This window comes from Lepus europaeus, chromosome 14, assembly GCF_033115175.1.
Source record: "Lepus europaeus isolate LE1 chromosome 14, mLepTim1.pri, whole genome shotgun sequence".
Taxonomy (NCBI): domain Eukaryota; kingdom Metazoa; phylum Chordata; class Mammalia; order Lagomorpha; family Leporidae; genus Lepus; species Lepus europaeus.
In genome coordinates this window covers 68,451,874-68,478,920 of record NC_084840.1, presented here as the reverse complement: position 1 = coordinate 68,478,920, position 27,047 = coordinate 68,451,874, and the positions used below count along the sequence as shown (strand labels likewise).

At 48.0% G+C, this 27,047-nt stretch overlaps 1 protein-coding gene across 1 annotated transcript in view; it reads right to left on the bottom strand.

Annotated features, from left to right (window-relative positions):
* Positions 1 to 7,630: 7,630 nt before the first annotated feature.
* The window catches only part of CCDC3 (coiled-coil domain containing 3), a 119,371-nt gene continuing 99,954 nt past the window's right edge, over positions 7,631 to 27,047 (bottom strand). The window contains exon 3 of the mRNA XM_062211418.1: positions 7,631 to 7,903. Within this exon, the coding sequence (XP_062067402.1) occupies positions 7,631 to 7,903 (273 nt within the window). The remainder of the gene's footprint in view (positions 7,904 to 27,047) is intronic.

The window sequence follows — 27,047 nt, the reverse complement described above, 5'->3', positions numbered from 1 at the left end:
CACTCCGGCAGTAGGTGGCGCCCTAAGCTGAGATTGGCTGCCAGTCGGCTGCAGTGTGCTACTCCTGCCTCAGTGACGCCCTGAGCTCAGGTGTGTCCCCAAGCTGCAGTGGGTGTGCTACGCAGACTGGACTGAGGAGACGTCAAAAAGGGACAGCATTGTGACACTAAGGGCTAAGCTGCTGCTTGGGATGCCCGAATCCCACATTGGAGTGCCTGGGATGGAGTCCCCACTTTACTTCTGATCCAGCTTCTTAGTAATGTAGGTCTGGGAAGGCAGCAGATGATGGATGGCCCAAGCACTTGGGATTCTGCTACCCATGCGAAAGACCTGGATGGTCTTTATTTATTTATTTATTTATTTACTTTGAAAGTCAGAGTTACAGAAAGAGAGAAGGAGAGGTGGTGGTGGTGGGATCTTCCATCCACTAGTTCACTCCCCAGTTGGCTGCAATGGCAGGAACTGCACTGATCTGAAGCCAGGAGCCAGGAGCTTCCTCTAGGTCACCTGCCATCTTTTGCTGCTTTCCCAGGCCACAGCAGAGAGCTGGATCACTAAGTGGAGCAACCGGAACTCAAACCGGCACCCATATGGGATGCCGGCATTGCAGGTGGCGGCTTTACCTGCTGTCACAACTCCAGCCCCAATAAATTTTTTTTAAAAAATGAGGTGGCCCACCCTTACAAGTCTCACCTGGGACCAGGGAAGGCCTAGCCAGCCAGTCCTGTGGCCCTCAGTGGGTCAACTCTAGCTCATTCTTGGGTGACCACAGCCTACCCAGACCAGCACAGCTGGGGTAGGACCAATGCTGGTGGTGCTATGGTCTGTCTGTCTGCTGCTGAGGTAGCCTCTTAGCCCATGCCCACTGCAACTAGCCACCAGGGAGGCTGGCTAGAGTGCTAGTTTAATTGCCTGGAGCCACAGGACTCCACCTGGGTATTAGCCTGGGGATAGGAACTGGTAGGATGTGTTGGGTTTTCCAGCCAAGCCAGCACTGAATTCCAACAGACACTCCTATGAGTCTTTGCTGTCTGCCCTAGGATGGGGCAGCACCTTGGTCACCCAGGCTGGCACTAAGCTGTGTCACACCTGAGACTCACAGTCACCAGGCTCTGCACAGTCTTGGGGGTACAGGCCAGGGCCATGTGAGGTTGGCAGTGGTACAAGTTTGTCCCACCAGGGCAAGGTTGCAGCAAATATGGGGACAGAGGCCTTGAGTTTGGTCAAGTGCTGGGTCTCACCGAAGTAGCCTAGCTATGAGCTCCACAACAAGTCCCTAAATTTCTTTTCCTGCATTACCCTTCCCTCCTATCCTGTCTTGCTCGACTGCCTACACAGTCCTTCAGCCACCTGGCTAAGGAGAGGCTAAAACTCAGGTGTGAGCCTGGGGGCAGGTTTGTATTGTGGGGAGAGCAGCACTGGATTTCAGGTCTAAGGTCTGGACATAACCCCACACCCCCACTGGGCCCCGCCAGGCAGATGTCATCTCTCTCCCTGCTGAGCTGTTTGCTGCTGTGGGAGGAGTGACCTGCACAACTCTTTCCCTTCCGCTTTCTTCAATGCACCTTTTCTTCTTATTACACTGAGACCAGGCACTGTGGCCTTCCACCTGGCTTCTGAGACTCCAGTGAAGGGGACGTGGTACATGAGTTGCTGTTCAAACTGGTGTCTCTGTGGGGAAATCACTTGAGCATCTTACATAGCCACCACCTTGTTCTGCATCCACATGCACTTTGGTTTTCTTTGAAAGAGTTACAGAGAGAGAGAGAGAGACAGACAGACAGACAGAGAGAGAGAGATAGACAGAGAGAGAGAGAGAATCTTCCATCTGCTGGTTTACTCCATAATAACCATTACTCCATAATGACCATAATAACCAGGGCCGGGTCAGGCTGAACCAGGAGCCAGGAGCCTCTTCTGGGTCTCCCACATGGGTGGAGGGGCCCAAGCATTTGAGCCATCCTCCACTGCTTTCCCAGGCACATTATTACGGAGCTGGATCAGAAGTGGAGCAGCCAGGACTCAAACTGGCACCCATATGGGATGCCGGCGCTGCAGGCAGCGGCTTTACCCACTATACCACAACACCAGCCTCTCCACATGCCCTTTGTAGTGGTTCATCAGAGCAGCAGTATAGTCTTCCAAAGCCTTGCCCTCAATAGACATTTCACTCCAGGAAACTCAGGGCTGTTTAATGAAGATGTCTTCCTACTGCATGTCGTGGAGTTGTAGTGCTCCCCCTCAAAAGCCAGAGCTCACTACTTTAAAACCCCATCTGGCCGGCGCCGTGGCTCAACAGGCTAATCCTCTGCCTTGTGGCGCCAGCACACCGGGTTCTAGTCCCGGTTGGGGTACCGGATTCTATCCCGGTTGCCCCTCTTCCAGGCCAGCTCTCTGCTATGGCCCGGGAAGGCAGTGGAGGATGGCCCAGGTCCTTGGGCCCTGCACCCCATGGGAGACCAGGAGAAGCAGCTGGCTCCTGGCTTCGGATCAGCACGATGCGCCAGCCGCAGTGGCCATTGGAGGGTGAACCAACGGCAAAAAGGAAGACCTTTCTCTCTCTCACTATCCACTCTGCCTGTCAAAAAAAAAAAAAAAAAAAAAAAAAAAACCATCAACAACAGAGACCCAAACAGGGAGGAGATCTGTCTCTCCCAGATCCTCAATCCCGGAGGTGGGTGTTTCAAGGCTGATGGCAGCCCCACATGGTCCTCAGCCAGCTCCTTCATCTTCCTTCAATGTTGTATGTGGTAGATGGCTCCTGCCCACACAGTGGCTTCACATTACATTGGGCCTATTAGTGTGCCAGCCATGACGTAGAAGTTCTAGAGAATGAAAAGTAGGAAGACACAGAGTGGCCGTGAAGTAAGCATGCTTTAGAAAGTTTTCTTGTAAGTTCTACCCAGTGACTAGAGCTTATATCTTGAAATGTAGGCTGGGAAATGTGGTTCTGTAACCAGACACATGGCCAGGCACAGCTACATACGGGGTTCTTTTGGCAAAAATGAGCAGAGAACAGGTGCCCGGAGGTAGCTCTGTCTTGAAGTGCTGAAGCATTTTCTCTAGATCTGCACTATCTTGTATGATGTCACTAGAGTTATGTGGCTACACGACTTTAAATTAGAATTCAATTAAAAGTCAGCTTTCGGGCGTACTCTTCACATCTTTAGAGCTGGTGGCTACCATATTGGACAGCGTACACCTCAATGTGGCCGTTACTACAGAAAGTTCTGTTGGGAATCACTGTCCCCATGGCTATACACATCAGCATTTTATTCTTTTAGAGGGGATTTCTTACAACTTTGGAAGTTAAAGATGAGGTGGAGAAGCTGGTAGAGCTTGCTGGCAATGGCCGAGGAGACTGCAGGGGCAAGTGGGGATGAGAGAAGGGAGATGGAGCATCAACTGGTGACTGTGGAGCTTCACACTTAAAGCTTGGTGACAGCAGAGAGAAACTGGGTTTGGCATTCTGGTCCCCTGAGGAGCAGCAGTGGGCACTCACAGCCGGTTCCAATGGGCTGATGATGAGGCATCGGGAGGAGATGAAGAGACAGAGCCAGCACTTGGAGAGGACTCGTTCGGGATTCCCAGCGTAGATTCCAGCAGAGAACCAGGGTCACAAGTTGAGGAAGACTCGGGGGAGGGCTGCTCTCGGACTTGTGGTTTGCAGGTTTCCCACTTTCCACCCTGGGGTGGGTAGCTTTGAGTGTGGCTGTAGGCGAACATAAGGGTTCCTCAAAGAGGAGAAGATGTACGACAGGAGAGGGGGATGTTAGTGCAGCCATTTTCTGTTGCTATGACGAAAATACCCACAACCGGGTAACTCATAAGGTTGTTTCTTTGGCTCATGGTTCTGGAAGCTGGGACATCTAAAGGTACAACATGAGCCTCTGGGAAGGATCTCACTGCTGCGTCACAGCCCGGTAGAGGGCATCACCTGTGAGACGGAGCAGCCATGCTAGCTCCGGTCTCTCCCCCTCTCCTAGAACGGCTAATGCCATCTGGTCTCCCCACAGCGCCAGGTTTTGAAGACAGCTCACAACCTGGCCAGGCCCTCCTTTTGGCCCTTGCTGTGACCTCTGAGCCTAGATGTGGTCCCTAGGATGTGCTTCGATGTGGTAGAGAGGAGAGAAGGATGGGGAAAACCAGACTGCACAAGTGGGGAAGGGAGAAGAGTGAACACATTCCTTGATGGACTGTAATTCTGGAGAAACAGTCAACTATTGCGTGGGAAAGAAAAGGAGATGGCTCAGTCTAAAGAAAATGAAAAAGAGCTAGAAAAGGCTGATGGTGAATGGGAAAGAGGCCAGAGTTTCAGGGAAAGAGTGACAGGAACATCACATGGCCTCAGCAAATGTCCTCTGGTTCTGAGAAGCGTTCTGCCTGTCTGAATACGAATAGCAACTATTATTGTAAGTACTGTGTATTCAGTCTTGTTGAGTGTGAGGCCCTGGGCTGTGCAGTTGAGTGCATCATCTCGTTCCATCCTCCCAACAGCCTTTAGGTTGGGGCTGGTCCTACCCCCATTTTACAGATGAGCAAGTACCAACGGAAATGAAGATGGCGCCGAGTCCTTGCTTGACCGCCTGTTTTGTTGTGGAACCTGGGCAGTTTATGTCATCTGTTAAAGCCTCAGATTCTCCTTGGGGAAATAGGGAGAAGCCTATTTTCTAAAATGGGACCATGAAATAAGATTATACGTATTAAAGAGCCTACTATAGGCTGTGTGTTTGACTTTTCAAATAAACAAAAAATCATAGACCATGAACCATTGCTGAGTTAACCATGTGTTCAAGGTCATCCTGATTGGAGTCTGTATGCCCTCCCCTAGACGTGGCCTTCCAGGAGGATCCATGTTAACTTCTGCTCCTCAGCAGGGAGCATAAAACAGTGGTGCAGCCTGGTATGAAAAATAATAATAGTTAAAAAAAATTGAGGAAGCAGCAGGAGTAGGCATGGTGGCCTTCACTCAGACACACTGTGGAGTCAAAGAAAGCTCCTTCTCCCACCCCATGCTCGCTCTGGCACACACATGCTGCAGCTTAGAGAGTCATGAGGGTCCCTAGATTCCACTTGCCTCTTTTTTTTTTTTTGACAGGCAGAGTGGACAGTGAGAGAGAGAGACAGAGAGAAAGGTCTTCCTTTTCCTTTGGTTCACCCCCCAATGGCCGCTGTGGTTGGCGCACTGCGTTGATCCAAAGCCAGGAGCCAGGTGCTTCCTCCTGGTCTCCCATGCGGGTGCAGGGGCCCAAGCACCTGGGCCATCCTCCACTGCCTTCCCGGGCCACAGCAGAGAGCTGGACAGGAAGAGGAGCAACCGGGACAGAGTCTGGTGCCCCGACTGGGACAGGAACCCAGGGTGTCAGTGCCGCAGGCAGAGGATTAGCCTATTGAGCCGTGGCACAGGCCATCCACTTGCCTCTTGCTTATCATCGTGTGACTCCCAGTACCACAATGGGAAACTAGGCAATGACCTGCATCTCAGAGCTACTGCTGGGCCAAGCTGGCTAAAACAGGCTAAGTGCTGTGTCATTGTTGGAGCTGGAGCCTAAGGATGTCTTTCGAGCACAGTGAGCGCAGGTGAGGGCTGCAGGAAGCTGACTGCACAGCAGATGACAGGGACCTGGCAACAGGGACCTTCGGCAACGGATCTCAGCACCCTTGTGAAGGCAATGAGTCACAAAGCTATCTGTCCCCCGGTGAGCGGCAGGGCAGGCTAACACTGCTTTTCTGCAGGTATGCTGAGAGACGGGCACCCGGGGAGAGGCAGGGCTAAGCCACATCCAGATGGAGACGACAGAGCGGCCCCAGGTGTGACTCACAGGCATTTCCTGCAAAGGCTCGCAATCACTTTTCCAGGCCAAAGCTGGAAACCCTGGAATCTCCCTGACCCCGAAGAAACACTCATTGCCCCGCTGTTGTGGTTGAAAACCGCTGCTCTTATTTATTGGAAAAGCAGAACATGGTGCACCTGTAGGGATCCAGCTCCCCCAGTTCTCCAAGCGCCGGCTGCTCGTCACCCTCAGTCTCACCATTCCCGAGGGTGGGAGCAAGCCTGCTTTCGTGAAACATTCCCAGCAAGAATAAACTAGAAGGCGCAGCTTCTGTCGTTCCATACTAGGAAGACCATAGCTAAGAAAGTGGTGGCAGAAGCTTGGCAGCGTGCGTGCCCTGGGCAGAAGTCCCCTTCTTATCCAATCCAGGGCACGGATGTCTCTCCTGCGGTATTAGGCTGTCACCAAGACTTAAGTGACACGAGGCTCCTCTCCCTAGCCTGGTTGGCTAAAGACAGAAGCACCCAGTTCTCCTAAAGGCAGAAGAGTAGAAATCTGACAGTCACTGCCATTTCCGCCGGAGATGACAGCATCATCAGGCCCTGCAGTGTCTGCGGGGGCCTCTGGCTGGCAGATCCCCGTGAGGGGCCAGCAGTGACTGTTGGTCGAACAGCAGGGAAGGGCATCTGTTGGCTTGCAGGGCCGTCAAGCAAAGAGAGGCGAGAGGCGGCCACTGAACTGACTTTGGGTCAAATGTGCTTGAGTGGGAAGTACAGGGTGCTCCCTTTTTTACTGGCAGTACTGTCTTTCCAGTGAGGATAAAAGTGCTTTGCTCCTGCTACGGGCTAACCTAATAACAAGCACGCTGATGTGCAGACATGATCCTCAGGGTGTGGGCGGGCCTTGGGGAGCCGGGAGCAGGTGCATGTGTCAACACGCAGAGACAGCAATGCCTGCAACAAGCCTTCAGGGACCCGGATGGGAATGAGGCGCGGTCACCTTGATCCCAGTAGGTAAGGAGGTGTCTCGGGCAGCACAAGAGTCCACAGCTGTTTTGGGCAGGGGGCATCTGACCTCGTATTCAGGACGCTAGAAGTAATGGCTGAGCAAGCAAGTCAAGAGTCGAGCAGTGGTTGAGATGGTTCTCAGCTGCTTCCAATTTAGCACCGCCGGCTGCAACCCTGTCGACATCATCTTCAACCGTAGGGAGCTGGTACCGGAGGCAGGTGTAAATGACTTGCTTCATTACCTGTTGCTGCCTCGTTCCCAACTCAGTTCCCTCAGCTGAATGAGCTAATCCAGCCTGAACCAGCCTCAGCTGAGAGGGGACTGCTGGCTGCAGCCGGGTGGGGTTCGCGGATGGGCGTCCTCCTTTTAAAGAGGCAGGCAAGCCGGCGGACGCTCCAGGGCTCACTGCAGCTCACTGGTCAGGATCCATGCTCTTCCTGGATCTGAGAGCTGACAACCACACGGATTCTCTGCTGAGACCAAGGCTGAGCCTCTTGCCACCTTGTACATAGAGCCTAAAGTAAACGCACTTCCACGTTGCTCCCGGGAGGAAGCAGGCGAGCAGAGAGCACCCCCGAGCATCCTGCTGCCTCGGGACTTCCAGGCAGGTGTTTGGGGCCAGGGCGGGAAAGAGCAGGGCGTGGAGGCGGAGGCCAGCGAGGTCAGTACCCACGGGGAAAGTCAATTTGCTTTTTTTTTTTTTTAATCCAAATAGACCGTACCAAGTGCATAATAAAATAATTCCTACCAGGTTTGAAACAGGTGCACGTAACAAAAGCTCCATCGTTCTCCCATCCCACCTCCCACCTGGAAAGGCGAGGCGGGCGCCGCAGCCCGGTGCACCTGCGCTACCCGCGCAGGTAGGGGGCGCGCGCGGGCTCCCGCCCCAGGGCGTTGATGTGCGGCAGCGCGGCGGCCGCGGCCAGCTTCTCATTCAGCTTCTGGTTCACCAGCTCCAGGTGGCGGCCGTTCTTGCGCGCCTGCCGCAGTGACCGCTTGACCTTCTTGACTCGCTCGCGGAGCTGCTTGTTCCGCTTCTCCAACGTGGCCACCTTCTGCTGCAGCTTCTTGACGTGGTCCTCTTCCTCAAACAGGGCCTTCTGCACCGAGGAGCACATGAGCTGGGGAGAGACACCGCGCGGTGGGAGAGGCCGGTGAGTCACAGACGCCCCCCGGCCCCCGACGGCCTCCTACCCCCAGCCCCAGCCCAGGGTGGGGACACACCAAGGAAGGGCCCTGACCGTGACCTTCTGGCCCTCCTCGCTGTGAGTCCCGCCCTGACCTCATACACACGGAGCCCCTCTTTGTGCTTTCCTTACTTGTATGGCTTTGGAGGACTGAGTGTTCAACTGCTGTTCCGAATAGCACTATGCAAGGAGTGCCTATGAGTATGTGCGAGACTAAAACTCGAAACCGAGAAAGAGCAAGGCTGGGTCCCAGGAGCTGTCTCTTAAACTTAAGAGCCTCAACCCTACTCTTTCAGATCTGTATCTTAGTATCTCTTATTTTATGTCTATATAAAAGTATTTTCTCACTGCCTATCTCTGCCCCCACCTGTTCTACATTAGAGTGATGCAGAGAAAGCCCTGAGCCTTGATCCCCCCCCCCCCCCTTAGGTGTAACTCCTGCATTTGCAGATTCAACATGTCTCGGCTCAAAAATACTTGGGGAAAAAATTCACAAAGTTTCACAAAGTGAAATTTTAACTTGCAGAGTGCCAAGAGCTAGGCTGAATCCATGTTATGAAGTGAGGTGTGGTCATACCTGTCATAGCTCCCCCCATTCCATGGGTCCCCCTCTCTCTGGCACCTGTTTTGAGTGTTTGCACTGTGTAGTTAGGCCTTTGGTTGCACCTGTACTGAATAGGTAGACTTTTTTTCCCCCTTGTTAGTCCCTCAACACAGGGTAACAACTAGTTACATAGCTTTTGCATTGTGTTAGGGCACTATGACCTGGAGGTGATTTTAAGCATATGGGAGAATGCGTTGTTGAATGCAAATACTGTGCCATTTCATATAAGGGTCTCGAGCATTCATAGACTTTACTATCTGCAGTAAGGGTCCTGGAGCCAATTCGCCAGGACATTATAATAGTGATGTTAAAATCCAGACCATGAGGTCAGGCTGCCCTGGTTTCAAGTTCCACTTTTTCTGTTGGATGAGTTGTGTGACCTTGGGCAAGTGTCCTAAGCCCAGAACTGGAGTCAGTGCTTCATCAGCCAGAGCCCCCTTTGGAACACAAGGATGTGTCCTCCCAACTTCTGGAGTGCTGCAGGCTGACAGCCCTCAGCTGGGTCTCTTCCCACAAACTGCCCCTGACTTCCAAGAACCATCCAAGGTCACACTCTCTTCTCTGGGGCACCAGTATCTGGTGGCAGATTGACACAAGGGTGTAAAAGCCAAGACTGCCATGACAACACAGACGATCCCGGAAGGGCTGTCCCAGCCTTGCAGCATCCCATGGGGTGGGTTCCAGCCTTTGAGACTGCATCACAGGCCACCTTTTCCCTCTGCCCTGTCCTGCTTCCCTCCCACCCTCTTCCTCTCCCCTACCCTCCCCTGGTGTTGATCCCAGGAGAATTCTCTAGAAAACTCTCATCTCGGTCTTCGGCCTGGTGAACCTACAGCTACGTTCAATCTCCTTGCCCATGTGATGGGATCACTATAGTTGCTGGGAGGGTTGCAAGGGTTTTACTTGACAAGTACTTAGACCCATGCTCTGGTCCACAGCAAATGGTCAGGGCTGGTCACTGCAGAGAATATAGGTCTGAGCCCTGATGGCCGCACCTTGCCCTTATTTGCAGTCTGATTGCTGATCTCTCTGTGCACACTTCAGGCCCCCAAACAAACGGTGTCCAGGTTGTTCCTCAGCATATCTAGTACTTCTCCCATCTCAGACTCTCAGCCCCTACTCTACCTTCTGCCTGGAGGGCCTTAGAGCCCCAGCTCTGTCCGGCAGTCTTGTAAGCACTCTGTGGGTCCCTTTTCTATGGGGTCTCCTGTTGGAGTTAGCCTGCCCCACTCCAGGGTTTGCAGAGTGCACCTGTAGCTGTTGACACTGTGGAGGAGTGGAGTGTGCATGTGTCTGTACAACTGGCAAACAGCAGGCTTTTTTTTTTGGACAGGCAGAGTTAGAGAAAGGTCTTCCTTTCGTTGGTTCACCCCCCTACCCCAGTGGCTGCTGTGGCCAGTGCACCGTGCTGATCCGAAGCCAGGAGCCAGGTGCTTCTCCTGGTCTCCCATGCGGGTGCAGGGCCCAAGGACTTGGGCCATCCTCCACTGCACTCTCGGGCTACAGAAGAGAGCTGGACTGGAAGAGGAGCAACCAGGACAGAATCCGGGGTGCCGGTGCCGCAGGCAGAGGATTAGCCTAGTGAGCCACGGCACCGGCCAAACAGCAGGCTCCTTAAGGCTTAGATCACATTGGTCTTTGTAACATTCTTGATCCGGCCATTTTACTGTACAGTGAAAACTGTAAGCCAAGTGTAGTGATCCAAAAGCACCTGCCATTTTAGTCAAGACCTTTGGGCTCCTGAATGTGTCACGGTTACAAGATGGACCATGCATACAACACTGCCCCCTCCAACAGAAGAGAAGGTGGACCCAAAAATTCCTAGGAGAACTATTAACTTCCCTGCACATGCATTGATGTAATCTATGTCCCTTACTGAAGGTTTGATGTGGCCAAGTAACTAAGCTAAGCACTTTCCATTTACTCTCCCATTAAGTCATGGTTTTGATAAGTTCCAATAGATTCTCAGCTCAACAGGATCCAAGAGTCCAAGCAAAGTCTAGGAAGGAAGGCAGTAGTGTGCTAGGTCATAACGCCATGGAGAATGGAAGGCGTGTTTAATGACATTCTTTAAAAGCTGCATTTTAAAGTGATAAACACATAGAAAGATGGTGATGTTGAGTGCCCCTTGTTCATAGAGTGCTTTCTGAAACATCAATACTCTTCACTGGCATGGCTATGACCACGGGGACACCTGTTCCTGCCTTTGGGGAGCTTAGGATAACAGGATGAACTTCAACTCCAAGAATAACACAGCGCAGCGAAGCAGAGGAACTTGGCAATGACTTGAAGCCACGGTAGAGCAGAAGGTGAACTTGGTAGTGGTTAGAGGTCGAGTTGTGTGTGTGTCTGTAGAGGGCATGATTAAGGTGGGATCAGCGAGTTCCAAAGCAGAGTTGAGTTTGGGAGGAATGGCTGGGTGACTGGAGTTACTTAGTGGGTATGTTCTTCTCTAGTACTCACAGCTTCCGTTTGAGTGGGAGCAAGAAGACACTAAAGGAGTCTAGTTATTTGTCCAGTATCAACAAGGAAGCCACGATCCAGGACTCCCTACCGGGCAGAGTCTCTCTGCAGCAAAGTGGGCTATGCCTCCATCAGGGAGTGCCTTGGCTGTGTGAGTGCAGCCTAATGCTACACAGTAAGGAAGCCCCTGCCAATAATTCATACCAGGACTCCTGAGTCCTGTCCCCTCCGAAGAAAAGGCCACCTTGCTTAAGGGGAGAATTTCTAGGGGAAATGTGTCTGTTTCCTTAAGAAACTCTCCTTTCTCTGAAATGCTTATCCGATGAAATCAGTCTCTTAAAAAGAATCAAGATATGCTATTCTCTTGTTTAGCCGTGTGGTGTATTTTAGTGAACTGAGAAAGGAGAGGGGAAAGCCAATCCCAGTGGAAACAGGTACTGCTACCTTTTTTTGAAGAAGAGCCCAAAAGAAAGTCCCACAGGGCAACCCTGTGGCAAGAGATTCCTAGCACGCAGGCTTGTCCTGAGCCACGGGTGAAAAATCGCCAGCCTGGCAGATGCTCAAGCCCTCCAGCACTCTGTGGCAGATTTTTCTCTGGAAGTTTCCATGCAGCCAACAGGATGCCTGCTTCGGGGCAGATGGGAAGATTGTCACTGGGGAGCTTGCTGCTTTTATGTTCAATAACACACAAGTTAGTCTGGGATATCTATTCTTCCTCATCTTTTAAAAATAACACTTCTAAAAACATAAAAGCAACACAAAGTGATTGCATAAAAACCTAAAACACAGGGAACCAAATGAAAAGAGAATTAAAGTCCTATGTAATTACACCGAGATAAGCACTGTTGGCATCTGAATACATTCTTCCCAGTGTAGTATCTGTGGGTATAGATAAGTAGATAAATGTTTTAAGCAAAAATGGAATCCTGCTGTGACTAGATTTTTCTGTTCTGATTTTTTTTCCCCCTTTACTTTGATCACGATGATTCCCAGACATTGGTTCCACTGCAGCGGCATCAGGTGGTTCCACTTAACCATGAAGTACACAGTTGGGTCACCAGTTGTTAACCCTCTGTGCTTGTGACCACAGGCCAAAGGGGAAATTGGTGCTTGGCCCTGGTGAGAGGGAGTGGTCTAAATGTGGCTCGTGGGTGACCTTTCTCCAATGACAGGCCAGATCCCTGGAGAGTCCCTCACCTGTGCTTCCACCTAATGTCATCTCATTGGCTTTGTGGGTTCCCCCAGAAGTTCGGGTGCCATGAGAAAGTTCCACAGTCAAGATGATGTTGAAAGGTTAAGGAAATGGGTCCATGGTATGCTCTAGAGTCAGCTCTGTCATTTTCAAGCCATTTCAGCTGCCATGTGTTCATTCATACCGGCAAGAAACATTTCCGGCACTGTGTGGTGCAGTTTTCCAGGGCGATTGCAACATGCCCATAAGCTTTGGATCTGACTAAACCAAAAGATGGCACATCTCAAAGTTGCTCTTTGAGGGCAGCAGGGATACCAGATACTCACTGAAAAGATGCTTGCCTTCACAGCTGCTTTCAATTTAAATAACCACCTATTAAGACAAGACAGAGTGTACTTTCTGGAATACAAAAATAAGGGAAAGATAGTCCAAAAGCAACAACACAGACAATTGGCTTGTCTTTTAAACACTTTGTTAGTGTTCTTAAGAATGAAGGAAAAAAGAGAAAGATCTAGGGTGGCGGTCAACAAACTATGACCAGTGGCCCAGACCTGGCCCACCACCTGTTTTTGTGAATACAGTTTTGGTAGACTACAGCTACCCTCGTGTGTTTATAAATAGTCGATGGTAGCTTTTGTGCCACGGTGGCAGAGCTGAGCAGTTGTGACAGTGACAGTATGCCACAAAGCCTGGCATACTTGTTACCTGGTCCTCTACAGCATAACAGTTTTGAACCCTGCATTCAAGAGGGGCTCAAGGCTAATAGAGGTGGAAAGGCAGCCACTGACAGATGGATAGATCAGGGGGCAACAAAGTAGGGATGGCCAAGGGATGGAAGACACTCAAGGATTTCACTGCCCGAACCTCACTCCTTGCATAACACTTTGCATCACTGATTTGTGATGGCGGCTTTGGGCTGCCGGCTCATAACCTGAGCTCTCAGGGATCCTCATCAAGGGTCCTTTTAGCTCCATCTCGATAGACTGCTGCCAACTTCAAGCATCTATGTGGGTGTTAACTAAACAGCTCTCCCCAGCAGGACTTGCCACCCATTTCTAAAACGCTTTCCCCAACAACACTGGGAAGATCAGCTCTCCAGCACCTGTGCTTGCCTCCAAAACATCAGCTCTCAGTGTGGAGAAGCACAGTGCAGGGGATTGCTCCGGCCATGCCACCGGTCATCCATTCTCAGAAGTGTGCCCCGCACTGTGTTTTCTCACGTAGTAGGGGGCAAACAGGAGTCCTGCATTGTCTGTCTGATCAGGGGACTCTGGGGCAGTTGATGAGCCTGTGGGCCTCCACCCAAGACCTCTGCACTTCTCTCTGGCTCTTTCCATAAACAGAAGTGTGTAAGGAAGTGGGTGGGAGAGCTGCATTCATGCATGATGGTTTCCTAAATGACTCTGCAGGGCGAGCCTGGACGACACCCAGAGCTGCTGGAAATGACGACAGGGGAGTTCTTTTGAGGACTCTCTGGAGGAGCAGCCAGAGATGTCTATGACTGTGTTTGACTTGGCAGCAGGTGTTTTTTTTTTTCGGTTTTTGGCTTCACCCAAAGTCAAAGGAGCTGGTCTCCCCAGGCTAGGAGCCCAATGAAGCAAAAGCATAGACCCTAGACTTGTGATGGTCAAAAGGCGAGGCTAGTGGAGAGTAAGGGAGGATCCTGGGGTCAGGCGGGAGTTTGCTTTCCACTGGGCAGCACTGCTTCAGAACCTCAAGGGCCGCCTCTACCTTGCCTGGCTGGGCATGGCCCCAGTTGCTGCTCCTGTTCCTCTCCTCCTCATACTGCCAAGGAGGCAGCAGCTGGGCATCACATACAGGAAGGGGTTAGCAAAACCAGGACCAAGTCCTGGCTCAAAGGATGTAATGGCCTACATAACCAGGCACCTGTTAGAGTCCATGGGGATTGGCGTCCTCAAATGCCCTGTCTCCTGACAGTGGAGGCCATGCTGAAGTCAGTGAACCTGCCTCAGCTCAGTCTTCTCATTGACAAAATGGGCAGAAGACGGTCTCTCCCATAGAACTGCATAGAACTCCGGACAGAGCCCTACAATCTTTCCCAATCCCATTGTCAAGTTTATCACATTGTGCTCTGTCGTTTAGTTGGATTCTCACCCAGACTATGGGAGCACAGGGCTCTATCCCTTTCTCTTTGTATCCAGCATCTAGGAAGCATTAAGAACTTAGTAAATGGATGAAGGTGAAGACTGAAATCAGGTTGATTAGCTTGATTAGCTAGAAGCCAGAGCTATCTGAACACTGTGCATGGTTCAACATCATCCTTGTGCAGCCCTGTCTACAAGAAAAGTTAGCTTTAACTGCCTGTTGTGGTAAGAGCCAGAACTGGCCTTGAGGATCCCTGAAATGAGTGCCTTTTCCCTTCTGATCCCTGCATCTCACCTCTCTACGCCCCCTCTTTCCCCTTCTCCCTCTCTCCAATACTGGGTTATTTTTTTTTTTTTTCATTGCAATACCAAATCCCACAAAAGTTGTGAGGCAGGACAGATGAGAAAAGGAACTGTATTTTAGAGGGGAGATGCTGGCTTACAGAAGACATGATCAACTTTGGAGAATGACCATGCTTCAGAAGCTGGGGCCCATTGGAGAGGGCAAACTGGGAGTGAGGCGGAAGAGGGCTGGATCTTTCTTGGCCAGGATTTAAATCCTGAATTGCCCAGGATTAAAACCAGGAAGACTGAGCTGTCCTGGATGAACTCCCTGCCATCAGAGGGAAGGGAAGTTTATAAACCAAGTGCAGCTATAGAGATCATAAAGCTTTGCCTTCAGACAAACACACGGTGCCTAGTGTTTCCCAGAGAAGGAGCCACAGAACGCTCATGTCATGAGATGCTTGTGTGGAGACCAAAGGGGCTTCACTGGTCCACTAAGTGCAGAGACACTGCATATTATGTCTTCCTCTTTGATGTAATGCTTGTTAACACAGATGTGCACACTGGTCCAGTGTGGGACAAATCTCTATAGTCTGTTTTCCTCCACATCTCATCCATAGCAGAGCTTGCCAGCAAGCATTAAGCACAGACTAGGAGAGCGAGCAGCCATCTGCATCTCCCAGCAAGTTTAGCAGATTCTTTTGTCTGTGATGTGAAGACTGGGAAACAGGAGGCCATGGAATGTGGAGTTCAGCCCTTGGTGTGTTCCTTGACCTACCAAGGGACCATGTGTTGGGGGAGGTGGGGGAGGGGTTGCTGATTCTGAAATCAGAATTCCAGGATAAGACAGCTTCTCTCAGCCCTCATTTAGCTGCTACTATCCATGTGAGTGGAGTAAGGCTCCCAGGTGATGTGGGAAGGAGGATGTTTTATTTTTTAAGTTACCAGATAGTCACTTAAGAATCAGCAGCACCATGGTTGGGGCACTGGTCTCAGCGCAGGGCCCCAATCAAGTTGGTGACCCAAGACAGTCACGTCCTCTAAGTTCCAGCCTCTGGAAGACACCTGCCGGTGCTTGATGCCTCTGAGTGTTTACTCAGAGCTGCTCTGGGACCCCAGCCCTCAGTTAGCCAGTCATGGTCAGCTAAGTCTGTCTTGTCACATGAAATCAGGAGGATGGAAGCCCTGGCTGATGCAGGCGTGCCCTTGGGTGTGATAGGTACCACTCACGGCCACTGGAGTCTCAGGTTTTTGTAAAGATGTGACCATTGGCCCTCTGATGTGTGTGTGCTCATTTCTATGGTATCTCTGGCTACAGGGAAGGAAAGGTGAAAGGATCTGACGATGTAGCCTTCTTCCCCAAACTTAGCAGAAGGCGTGCTGCTGTGAGGGCTCAGGATGGGGTGGGTGTGTGTGGATTCTTGTCCCATCCTGAGAGTGAGGGGCCCTGAGCCACCCCATCAGCCCTTTGAGCTCCATGCCTTGGGTCACTGCTGCTGTCCCAAGGAAGAGCAGATCATCAGCCAAGTTAAGCTGAGCCTTGCCCTGTGGACCCCTGGGTTCCAGGAAGAGCTCAGAGCAGCCCCTCCTCATGTCAGGACATAGCAGTGAGGCTGCTGGGAGCAGTCCTGCTGGCCCATGGACCAAGGGTCCAGGCTACCAGGTCCACAACAAGGCCACCTTGGCACAAGGATCAGCCCACTGTGCCCCTGCTCCCTTGGCACCGGAGCAGTCAGCCTGACCATGTCTGGTGTGATGCTTGCTTCCCTCGGACACCTTTCACAGCCTTGAGGTGTTGGACAGTTAAGGTTCAGGCTTCAGATTGTCAACTGAAAAGGGCAGAGAAGGCTTAGGCTCTGCCTTCCCTGCTGATGGCTGCTGTGTGCGCTGGCATCGGCACCACTGGCTGAGAACCCCAGCCCTCCCGCCTCCCGCCCCCGACTGGGGAATGTGGTGGAAATTTATGAGCTGCGAATGGCTTCATGTGTACTTCTCAGAGCCTGATGACTTGTCCACACCACATCCCGGGCTTGACTCAGCTGAAAGTTTATTTGGGAGAGTTTATCAAGCCCAGCCATGGGTTTTCCTGCTACTGAACTAAGACAGGTAGTCCTCGAGCTGGGACCACCCTCCAACTGCTTTTCCTTACGTTGCGTTTAGCGAGGCTTTGCTTCCAACGTGGCTCCGCCACTTGCTGGCTATGTAGAGACCCTGATATTCTTGGTGAGAAAGGCACAGGGGTATTTGGTACCTTCCAGCCACTGAATGTTGACTGTGGTTAGTATTACATACTGCCAGGCTCAGCCCCGGAATTCCTTCTTAGTTAATATCTCACTCAGGAAAAATATTGTTGGAAAACATGTAAACAACAGATGACAAATGGATCCCGAAGCGCAGGGCTGTGTGTTTCTGCCAATTCAATGGTTGTCCTTCCTGGCTTAGGGTCTGGCACATGTCCTTGCAAACTTGAAGGCTTCAATAATATGGTCAGGGAAAAATTTATATGCGGAAAGCGTCAGGTTCCAGAACCCTACCAGTGCGTGGTTACGGGCAGGCCCTGTGACAAATGAAAAATGAATATTATCTGCAAGAAGAATTTTAAATATGCCTTAATTGGCCCATTATATAAACAACCAGGGAGTCAGTCCTAGCCACCTCTCCAGCAGTCGGCTCTCCCCTCTTCCTTGTCAATGACTGCACAGCAAGCTCGTTTCTCATCCTGCTTCCTAGGTCAACTCCTGGGAAGCTTCCCCCTCTACCCTGTGAGCGGCCTCTCTTGATTAATGATTAATTGCCTCCCCTAAAACATGGCTGGGGGCTGGCACTGTGGTATTGCTGGTAAAGCTGCCGCCTGCAGTGCCAGCATCCCATATGGGCACCAGTTCAAGTCCTGGCTGTTCCACTTCCTATCCAGCTCTCTGCTATGGCCTGGGAAAGCAGTAGAAGATGGTCCAAGTCCTTGGGCCCCTGCACCTGCATGGTAGACCTGGAAGAAGCTCCAGGCTCCTGGCTCCTGATCGGCAAAGCTCCAGCCATTGCAGCCAACTGGGGAGTGAACCAGCGGATAGAAGACCTCGCTCTCTTTTTGTACCTCTCCTTCTCTCACTGTGTCACTCTGACTTTCAAATAAATAAATATTAAAAAAAAAAAAAAAACATGGCCTGATCTCTCGGGATTTTTTTACAAGTAATATGTGACTCGCAGCAAAGTCTCAAAAGAGTGACTGTTGAATGCAGTGATAAATTATGAAGCTATTATATGCTATGTAGTTTTAAAAAATCAGAGACTACCGCCGGCGCCGTGGCTCACTAGGCTAATCCTCCGCCTTGCGGCGCTGGCACACCAGGTTCTAGTCCCAGTCGGGGCACCGATCCTATCCCAGTTGCCCCTCTTCCAGGCCAGCTCTCTGCTGTGGCCAGGGAGTGCAGTGGAGGATGGCCCAAGTCCTTGGGCCCTGCACCCCATGGGAGACCAGGAGAAGCACCTGGCTCCTGCCTTTGGATGAGCGCGGTGCGCCTACAGCGACGGCCATTGGAGGGTGAACCAACGGCAAAAAGGAAGACCTTTCTCTCTGTCTCTCTCTCACTGTCCCCTCTACCTGTCAAAAAAAAAAAAAAAATCAGAGACTACCAAAAAATAGTCACCTGTAATCTCACCGCTCAACAGCAACTCTCGTTTTGCTCTTACTGGCATGTGTTTCCTTTAAATGTTCTTTTTAATTTTGAAAATATTTGTTTATATTGATGAGTGAAAATTTGGGGGCACACCATGATGTTTTGAAGTATGCATTATTTCAAATAGCTAAATTGAGTTAATGTCTGCATTATCTCATACACTTTTTCTGGGGCTGAAAACACTTAAAATCTACTCTCAGAGTATACAATACCAATATCAATATTTGTATATTTCATCGTTATTCATTGTAATCTCAATGACATACAGATTTCCCAGACTGATTCCCATCTAACTGAAGTTTTACATCCTTTAACCGCGTCACCCTAGTATTCTACACTTCTTCCTTCACAACCTCTCGTACCCACCGTTCTGCTCCCTGCTCTGAGTTCCCCTTGTTTTGGATCCCACGTCTCAGTGAGACCATGCAGTGGTTGTCTTTGCGTGTTTCACTCAGCGTCACGTCCTACCAGCTCCAAAACAAGACTTCACTTGTTTAAAGGCTGAGTGCACTGTGGGTATACACCACATTTACTCTGTCCATTCATCTCCTGATGCACACCGAGGTAAATGTCCTATCTTGGCCGTGGTGGATCATGCTGCAATGAACAGGGGAGCACAGAGATTCCCTCAACACCTGGGTTGCATGTTCTTGGGATACATATCCTGTAGTGGATTGCAGGGCCATGTGGTCGCTCTATTTGCAACTTCAGGAGGCTCTTCCATACTGCCTTCCATAATGGCTGTACTGATTATATTCCTACCAAACATACAAGTGCCCCATATCTCCACACCTTTGCCAACATTGATTACCTCTTGTCTTTTTTCATGGTAGCCATAGTAACAGGTGTGAAATGATATCTCCTAATGGTTATGATTTGCATTTCCCTGATGATTAGTGATGCTGAGCACTTTAAAATATGGGCCATTTATGTCTGTTCAGATTCATTGTCCATTTTTTAAAAAGATGTTATTTATTTTAGAGACAGAAAGGTCTTCCATCTGCTGGTTCACTCCCCAAATGGACACAATGGTCGGAGCTGGGCTGATCCGAAGCCAGGAGCTTCTTCTGGGTCTCCCACACGCGTGCAGAGGCCTCAGCACTTGGGCCATCTTCTACTGTTTTCCCAGGCCACAACAGACAGCTGGATCAGTAGGGGATTAGCGGGACATGGACCTACTCTCATATGGGATGCTGCCACTGCAGTTGGAGGCTTATCCCAGTATGCCACAGCACTGGCCTCTTGTTGACCATTTTTTAATTGGGTACTTTAAAATTATTCTTTTCTTGCTTTGGAAGTTAACCCTGATCAACTGTATGATTTATAAATATTTTCTCCCATTTAATTGGTTGTGCCTTCGCACTGTTTTCTCCTTGAATATGCTGGAGCTTCTCGGTTTCACGTAGCCCCATTTCTCTGTTTTCTCCTTTGTTGCTATAATTGGGACCAGGGGCAAAAATCTGCCCAAAAACATCATTATAGAAATTAACTCCCTCTGTTTTCTTCTACCAATTTTACAGTTTCAGGTCTTACTTTGAAGCCTTTAATTCATTTTGAGTTGATAAATTGGAAGGAGATGAGAGTCTAATTTAATTATTCTGTGTGTGGATATCTAGTTTTCCTGTCATCATTTATTGAAGAGAATTGGTACCGTAGTTGAAAATCAGTACACGTGGATTTATTTCTGGGCTCTTCATTCTGCTCTATTGGTCAGTGTAACCAGGTTGACTGGTTGGTTTGTTTGCCAATATCACGCTGCTTTGAATACTAAGGATTTGTAGTGTATTTTGAAGTCAGGTGGTGTGATGTCTCCCAACTTTGTTCTTCTCAAGATTACTTTGGCTATTAGGAGTCTTCTATGGTTCTATATGAATTTTAGGAATTTTTTCCTATTTCTGTGAAAAAATATCATTGGAAGTATTTTGTTTTTTATTTATTTATTTATTGAGATGGCACAGAATCTGTAGATTGCTTTGCTTAGTAAGGACATTTTAACAATGCAATTGTTCCTCAGTATCTGCAAGAGATTTGTTCCAGAGCCACAGTGAACACCATGAGTGGATGGATGCCCAAGCCTCTGACCTAAAATGGTAGTTTTTGCATATAACCTATGCACATCCTGCCATATGCTTGAAATCACCTCCAGATTATTTATAATACTTAGTTCAATGTAAATGAGAATAGTTATACTGTATTGCTTTTAATTTTCATTTTTTAAAAATATTTTTGATCCATGTTTGGTTGAATCCACAGATACGGAACCTGCATACGAGGGCTGTGCTTAATTTTTCCAAACCACGCACAGAGTGTATCTCTTCATTTACTTGTGTCTTCTTTGATTTCTTTCATTTCTGTCCTACAGTTTTCAGTGTTCTCTTACCTCTTTGATGAAATGTGTTAGTAAATTTTTTTGGGGAACTATTACAAATGAGATTGTTTTCTTGATTTTTTTCAGATAATTTGTGGTTAGTGCATAGAAACTACAAATATTTATATCATCAAGCTGCTGTTCATTTATTCTAATAGCTTTTTGGTGGAGTCTTTTGGATTTTCTATATATGTAACACCATGCTGTTGCAAATAGGGAAAATTCAACTTCTTCCTTTCGTGTTTGCCTTAGGTTTCTCTCTTTTGCCTAACTGTTGTGGCCAGGACTTCCAGTACTAAGTTGAATAGACATAATTAGAGTGGGCAGCCTCGTCTTGTTCCTTATTTTAAAGGGAAAACTTTCAACCTTTCTCCGTGAAGTGTGACACTGGCTGTTGGTTTGTCCTATATGGCCTTTACTGTGTTGAAGCATATTTTTTAAAAATTAATTAATTAATTAATTTGAAAATCTGAGTTAGAGCTTCCATTCATCAATTCACTCCCCAAATGGCCACAGCGGCTGGGGCAGGGCCAGGCTAAAGACAGGAACCCGTAGCTGCTTCTAGGACTCCCATGTGGGTGCAGGGGCCCAAGCACCTGGGCCATCTTTGGTGCATTATCAGGGAGCTGGATAAGAAGTGGAGCAGGTGGGACATGACCCGGTGCTCATATGGGATGCTGGCATTGCAGGCGGTGGCTTAACCTTCTGTGCCACATCACCGGTCCCAGTATATTTTTCTTAAACCAAATTTGTTGAGTTTCTATTTTTTTTAATCATGAAAAGATGCTTTTATTAAATGCCTTTTCTGCATCTATTGAGATGATAGTGAGACTTTTTCATTTTCTGTTAATGTGTATCTCATTTACAGATTTGGGATGTTACACCAGGCTTGACTCCCTGGGATAAATTCCATTTGATTATGGTGAATGATTAATCCTTTTAATGTGCTGTTAAATCCCATTTAGGATTTTTTGTTGAGGTTTTTTTACATCTCTGTTCTTCAAGGATTTTGGCTTGTAATTTTCTTTCCTTGTAGCATCCTTGTGTGACTTTGGTACCAGAATACTGTTGGCCACATAAAATGATTACAGAAGTGTGGCCGCCTCTTCAATTTTGTTTTAAAGTGGTTTATTGAAGGACTGGTATAAGCTCTTTAAATGTTTAGTAACATCCAGCAGTGAAGTCCACCGTTCCTTCCAGGCTTTCCAAGTAGTTGGCATATAATTGTTAGTAGCAGTTAGGAACTTTGTGGTCCTTTGTATTTCTGTGGTGTCAGTTGTAATGTCTTCTCTTTCATTCCTGATTTTATTTTTCTTTGTTTTTTTCTTAGTCTAGCTAAAGGTTTCTCAGTTGAGTTTATCTTTAAAAGTCAACTCAATTCGTTCATTGTTTTTCTAGTCTCATTTATTTCTGTTCTTTATGATTTTGTTCCTTTTACTAAATTTGGGCTTTGTTCTTTTTTGTAGTTCATTGAGGTAACATTAGGTTGCTTCTTGGGTTCGTTCTTCTTTTTTGATGTGGATGTCTATTACCATAAACTTCTCTCTTAGAATTGTTTTTTGTTGCATCTCTTAAGTTTTGGTATGTTGTATGTTCATTTTGGTTTGTCTCAAGATATTTTTAAGTTTTTTTTTTTTAATTTCTTCAACTCACTGATTGTTCAGGAACATGTTGTTTAATTTTCATGTATTTGGGAATTCTCCTGAATTCTTCTTGTTAATGATTTGTAGATTCACTGTGATTAGAAAAGATACTTGATAGGATTCCAGTCTTCCTTGTTCAAGTAAGACTTGTTTTGCCAGCCAGTGTATGATCTATCCTGGAGAATTTGCTACGTGCACTTGAGAATGATGTGTACTGTGCTGCCGTTAGATGAAATTTTTGTTTCTGTCCTTTAGGTCTATTTGGTCTAAAATGTAGTTTAAGTTTCCTTAATGATTTTCTGTCTGGATGATTTTTCCATCATTGAGAGCACAGGAGTCCTCTACTATTATTGTCCTGCAGGCTATTTCTTTCAGCTCTATTAATATTTTCTCTATATATTTGGGTGCCCCAATATTGAGTGCATATATATTTACAGTTGTTACATCTTCTTGATGAATTGACCTCTATGTCATTAAGTATAGACTGTGTCTTGTTTTGTAGTGTTTGAGTTAGTTTCCTTTATCTGGTATAGATGTAGCTGCACCTGCTCCCTTTTTTTTCCATTACATGGACTATGCTTTTCCATTTCTTCAATTTTGGTCTGTGTGTGTTCTTAAAGGTGTAGCAAGGGCCTGGCACTGTGGCATAGCAGGTAAAGCTGCCACCTGCAGTGCAGGGATCCCATATGGGTGCCAGTTCAAGTCTCGGCTGCTCCACTTCCAGTCCAACTCTCTGCTATGGCCTGGGAAAGCAGTAGAAGATGGCCTGTGCCCCTGGGTCCCTGCACCCGTATGGGGACCCGGAAGAAGCACCTGGATCCTGGCTTCAGATTGGCACAGCACCAACTGTCGCGGCCATCTGGGGAGTGAACCAGTGGATAAAAGACCTCTGTCTTGCTCTCTCTCTGCCTTTCCTTCTCTCTCTGTCTTTCCTTCTCTCTCTGTGTAACTCTTTATTCCAAATAAATAAATCTTAAAAAGGTGTAGCAAGTCTCTCTTGTAGGCAGTTTATAGTTGGGTCTTTTTAAAAATCCATTCAGCCTTTCTGTATTTTGGAGAATTTAATCCATTTACATTGTATGTAACTATTGATAGGTAAGGACTTCTGTTGTTTTGTTCATTGTATTCTGGTTTAATAAATCTTTTCTTTCTTCCTTTGTGATTATTTTCTCTAGTGGTATGCTTTTATTTCTTTTTATCTTTTGTGTTATCTACTGTGGGTTTTGCTTATTTTATATCTTTTTCTAATATGTATCCCTTAACAAACTATATAGCTATTAGTTTTAATAGTTATGTCTGTTAAATTCTTTTAGCATTTCTTGTAAGACAGGTCTGGTACTGATTAAATTCATCTGCTTTTGTCTGTCTGGGAGTCCCTGTCTCTGATTTCTGACGGACAACTTTGCTAGCTAAAGTATGCTTGCCTGGCACTGTTTTTCCTCCAGCATTTTGAAGCTATCATCCCACTTTCTCCTGGCTTGTAAGGTTTCTGGTTAGAAATGCACTGTCCTTATTTGAGCTTCCTTACAGGTGAGAGGTCTCTTTTTCTGCCTTCTGGATGACCTCATTGTCTTTGATTTTTTTTTTAACCTGATTATGTATTCATGTTTGGACTGGATCTGATGTGAGACCTTTGACCCTCCTGTACCTGGGTATTTTTATCTTTCCCCAGATTTGCAGTTTTCTGCTATTATTTTTTTAAATAAACCTTGTGCTCCTTTGTCTCTTCTTTAATTTCTGCAATTAGAATATTTTCCCTTCTGTTGCTATCCCATAAATTCTAAAGTTTTTTACATTCTTTTTTGATCATTATTATTTTTCCTCATCATTTTTTTTAAAGATTTATTTATTTATTTGAAAGTCAGAGTTACACAGAGAGGAGAGACGGGGTGGGGGGACGTCTTCCATCCAATGGGTCACTCCCTAATTGGCCGCAATGGCCAGAGCTGCGCCAATCCGGAGCCAGGAGCTTCTTCCGGGTCTCCCATGCAGGTGCAGGGGCCCAAGGACTTGGACCACCTTCTACTGCTTTCCCAGGCCGTAGCAGAGAGCTGGATTGGAAGTGGAGCAGCTGGGCCCCAAACTGGCACCCACATGGGGTGCTGGCACTGCAGGCCAGCGAGTTAACCCACTGCGCTACAGCACCGGCCCCTTTCCTCATCATTTTCAAGTCGTGTTTCTTTCAGGTCAGATTCTTCTGTTTGATCACTTCTACTGTTGATGCTCTTTATTACATTTTCATTTCACTCATATTTTTCAGCTCCAAACTTTATGTTCGATTCTTTGAAAATAATTTCAATCTACTAAACTCCTTGTTTTTTGGAGGTTTATTGTTGTCCTGATTCAGTAAGATTTTTGTCTATTTTCTTGAACTTCACTGAGCTAACTTAAAAGAAATTGATTGTACTTGGGCAGTCCATACAGCTCCTTCTCTTTAGGGTCAGTTTCTAGTGCCTCATCTTGCCTCTTTGATGGTATCATGTTCCTGGATGTTCCCAGTCCCTTGTGGCCTTGCATTGGTGTCTGTGTACTTGAAGAAGGAGGGACTTTTCCAGTCTTTGCACACCAGCTTTGGCTGAGAAAGCCCTTCACCAGTAGCCCATCCAGAGATGCTGAGTAGACCATCTGGTGTTGTCCATGGATGAGTTTATTGCTGGAGTCCTCAGGCTAGCTGGCCGGTGGCTAGGGTCTGCAGGATTGGGCCTGGAGCCTGGATCCAGTAGGGTAGATCTACTAATTGGGTCAGTGGGAGCTGCCTAGTGTCTTGAGTCCACAAGGGCTGACCAGGTGCTTGGATGGTTCAGTTGCCTGGTCCTAGGACTGGTACAGAACCTGGGACTTCTGGAATGAGCCTGAATCCTGGGTCTACTGGGGCCTAGGAGCAGCCTGGAACCTGGAGCCTGAGGCTATGGGTCCACAAAAGTTGTTCTGGATGCTGGTCCTGAAATCAGTCTAGCACTGGGGTCTGTTGAAATGGGCCTGAACTCTGGATCTGCTTAGAGTACAAGGCTGCCTGGCCCAGCACAGGGCAGGCATGTAATGTGTGGCCACAGGAGCTGGTCTAGTGCCGAGGTGGACCTGATGTCTGGCGCTGCATGGACTGACATAGATCAGGTCAGATCTGGAACACAGGATGGGCCTGGAGTCTAGGTAGGACAATGAGGTCTTGCCCAACTCTGGACTTGCCTGGAGAGAGGGTTTGCAAGTGCTGGCCTATGGCCAGGGCTACCGGAGCTCTGCCTGGTGTAGGGGTGGGCCTGAAGCGGGGGCTCATCCAGAACCCGGAGCTGCTGGGCTGAGCCTGCCCATGGCCTAGAGATGAAGTCTACATAGCAGTTTTGATGCCAGGATAGTCTTAGGGGCTCAGATCAAAGGTACTGGCCTGGACTCTGGGGCTGCAGGGGCCTGCAGTAGGTGTGGTCCAGTGCTTAACTTCCCACCCTTTCTGCCCAGCTGCCAGAGGGGGGTCTCTGCCTGCACTGTGCTGCCTGGAGCTGGGGGAGAGGTAACACACAACAGTCCCTCCTTCGCTCTCTGAGGTGTCTAATTTCTGCAATGTATCCAGGTGCTGCGATCTCACCTCTGGTTTTCTTAGCTGTAGTGAAGATTTTCGTGTGTGGGTGGTTGTTAGATTGATGTTTCTGTGGGTGACGAGTGCTCCAAGGTCCTGGTCCAGCATCTGGCTGCTGTCCTGTTTCTCAGCAGACACTGTTTTTTAATTGCAAATTGTGCTTTTTTTTTTAATTATTATTTGACAGAGTTAGAGAGAGAGAAAGGCCTTCCTTCCGTTGGTTCACACCCCCCCGCCCCCAAATGGCTGCCACAGCCATTGCTGCGCTGATCCGAAGTCAGGAGCCAGGTGCTTCTCCTGGTCTCCCACGTGGGTGCAGGGGCCCAAGCACTTGAGCCATCCTCCACTGCCTTCCTGGGCTACAGCAGAGAGCTGGACTGGAAGAGGAGCAGCTGGGACTAGAACCCAGCTCCCATATGGGATGCTGGCACTGCAGGCAGAGGATTAATCTAGTGAGCCACGTAGCTGGCCTCAAATTGTGCTTTTTTAAACCTTAAACTACATAAATACATTACAACCTAAGAGTTTGGCTATTCTAATATCTGCTACTATTTCACTTACGATGACTCCTTAATTTACTTACCATAATCCTTTTGTTAGTACAAATTTAGCAATGGCCCAAGTGTCCATTTTAAATACTGTTAAAGAACTGAATACATTTTTTTTATGAGGGTGACTTCTTTAGGATTAACACTTGAAAGTGAGATTGCCAGGTTAGAAATAACAAGCATTTCTTAGAATTGCCAAATTATTTTATAAAAATGTTATACTGGTTATGATTTTTCATATTTATTTAGCTGACCACTAGTTGGGTTTATGGTTTAGAGTAAGTTTTATGTAAATAAAACTTCTCCAATAGCAAATCAGTTATTCTCCCATATTTTAGTAAATACTCCTCCCTTCCCCATCTATTTATATTACTTCCTTCTTTAGAATTCTTACTTGGACTAAGGTCTGATTGGACTTTGTCCTGTTTAGCTGTGGGTTAGTCACCAATACCATATGGCTGTTATTGAATTATAATGTATGATAACATTTTTAATTATAATGTGGCCAGAATTTTTAAAATACAGAAGTATTCCCTAAATGTCTTAAAATGTCATGTGAGACCTATAGAGCTCCATAGGTATTTTGAGAATGGATCAAAAACTAAAGACCATGGCAGGCCGGCGC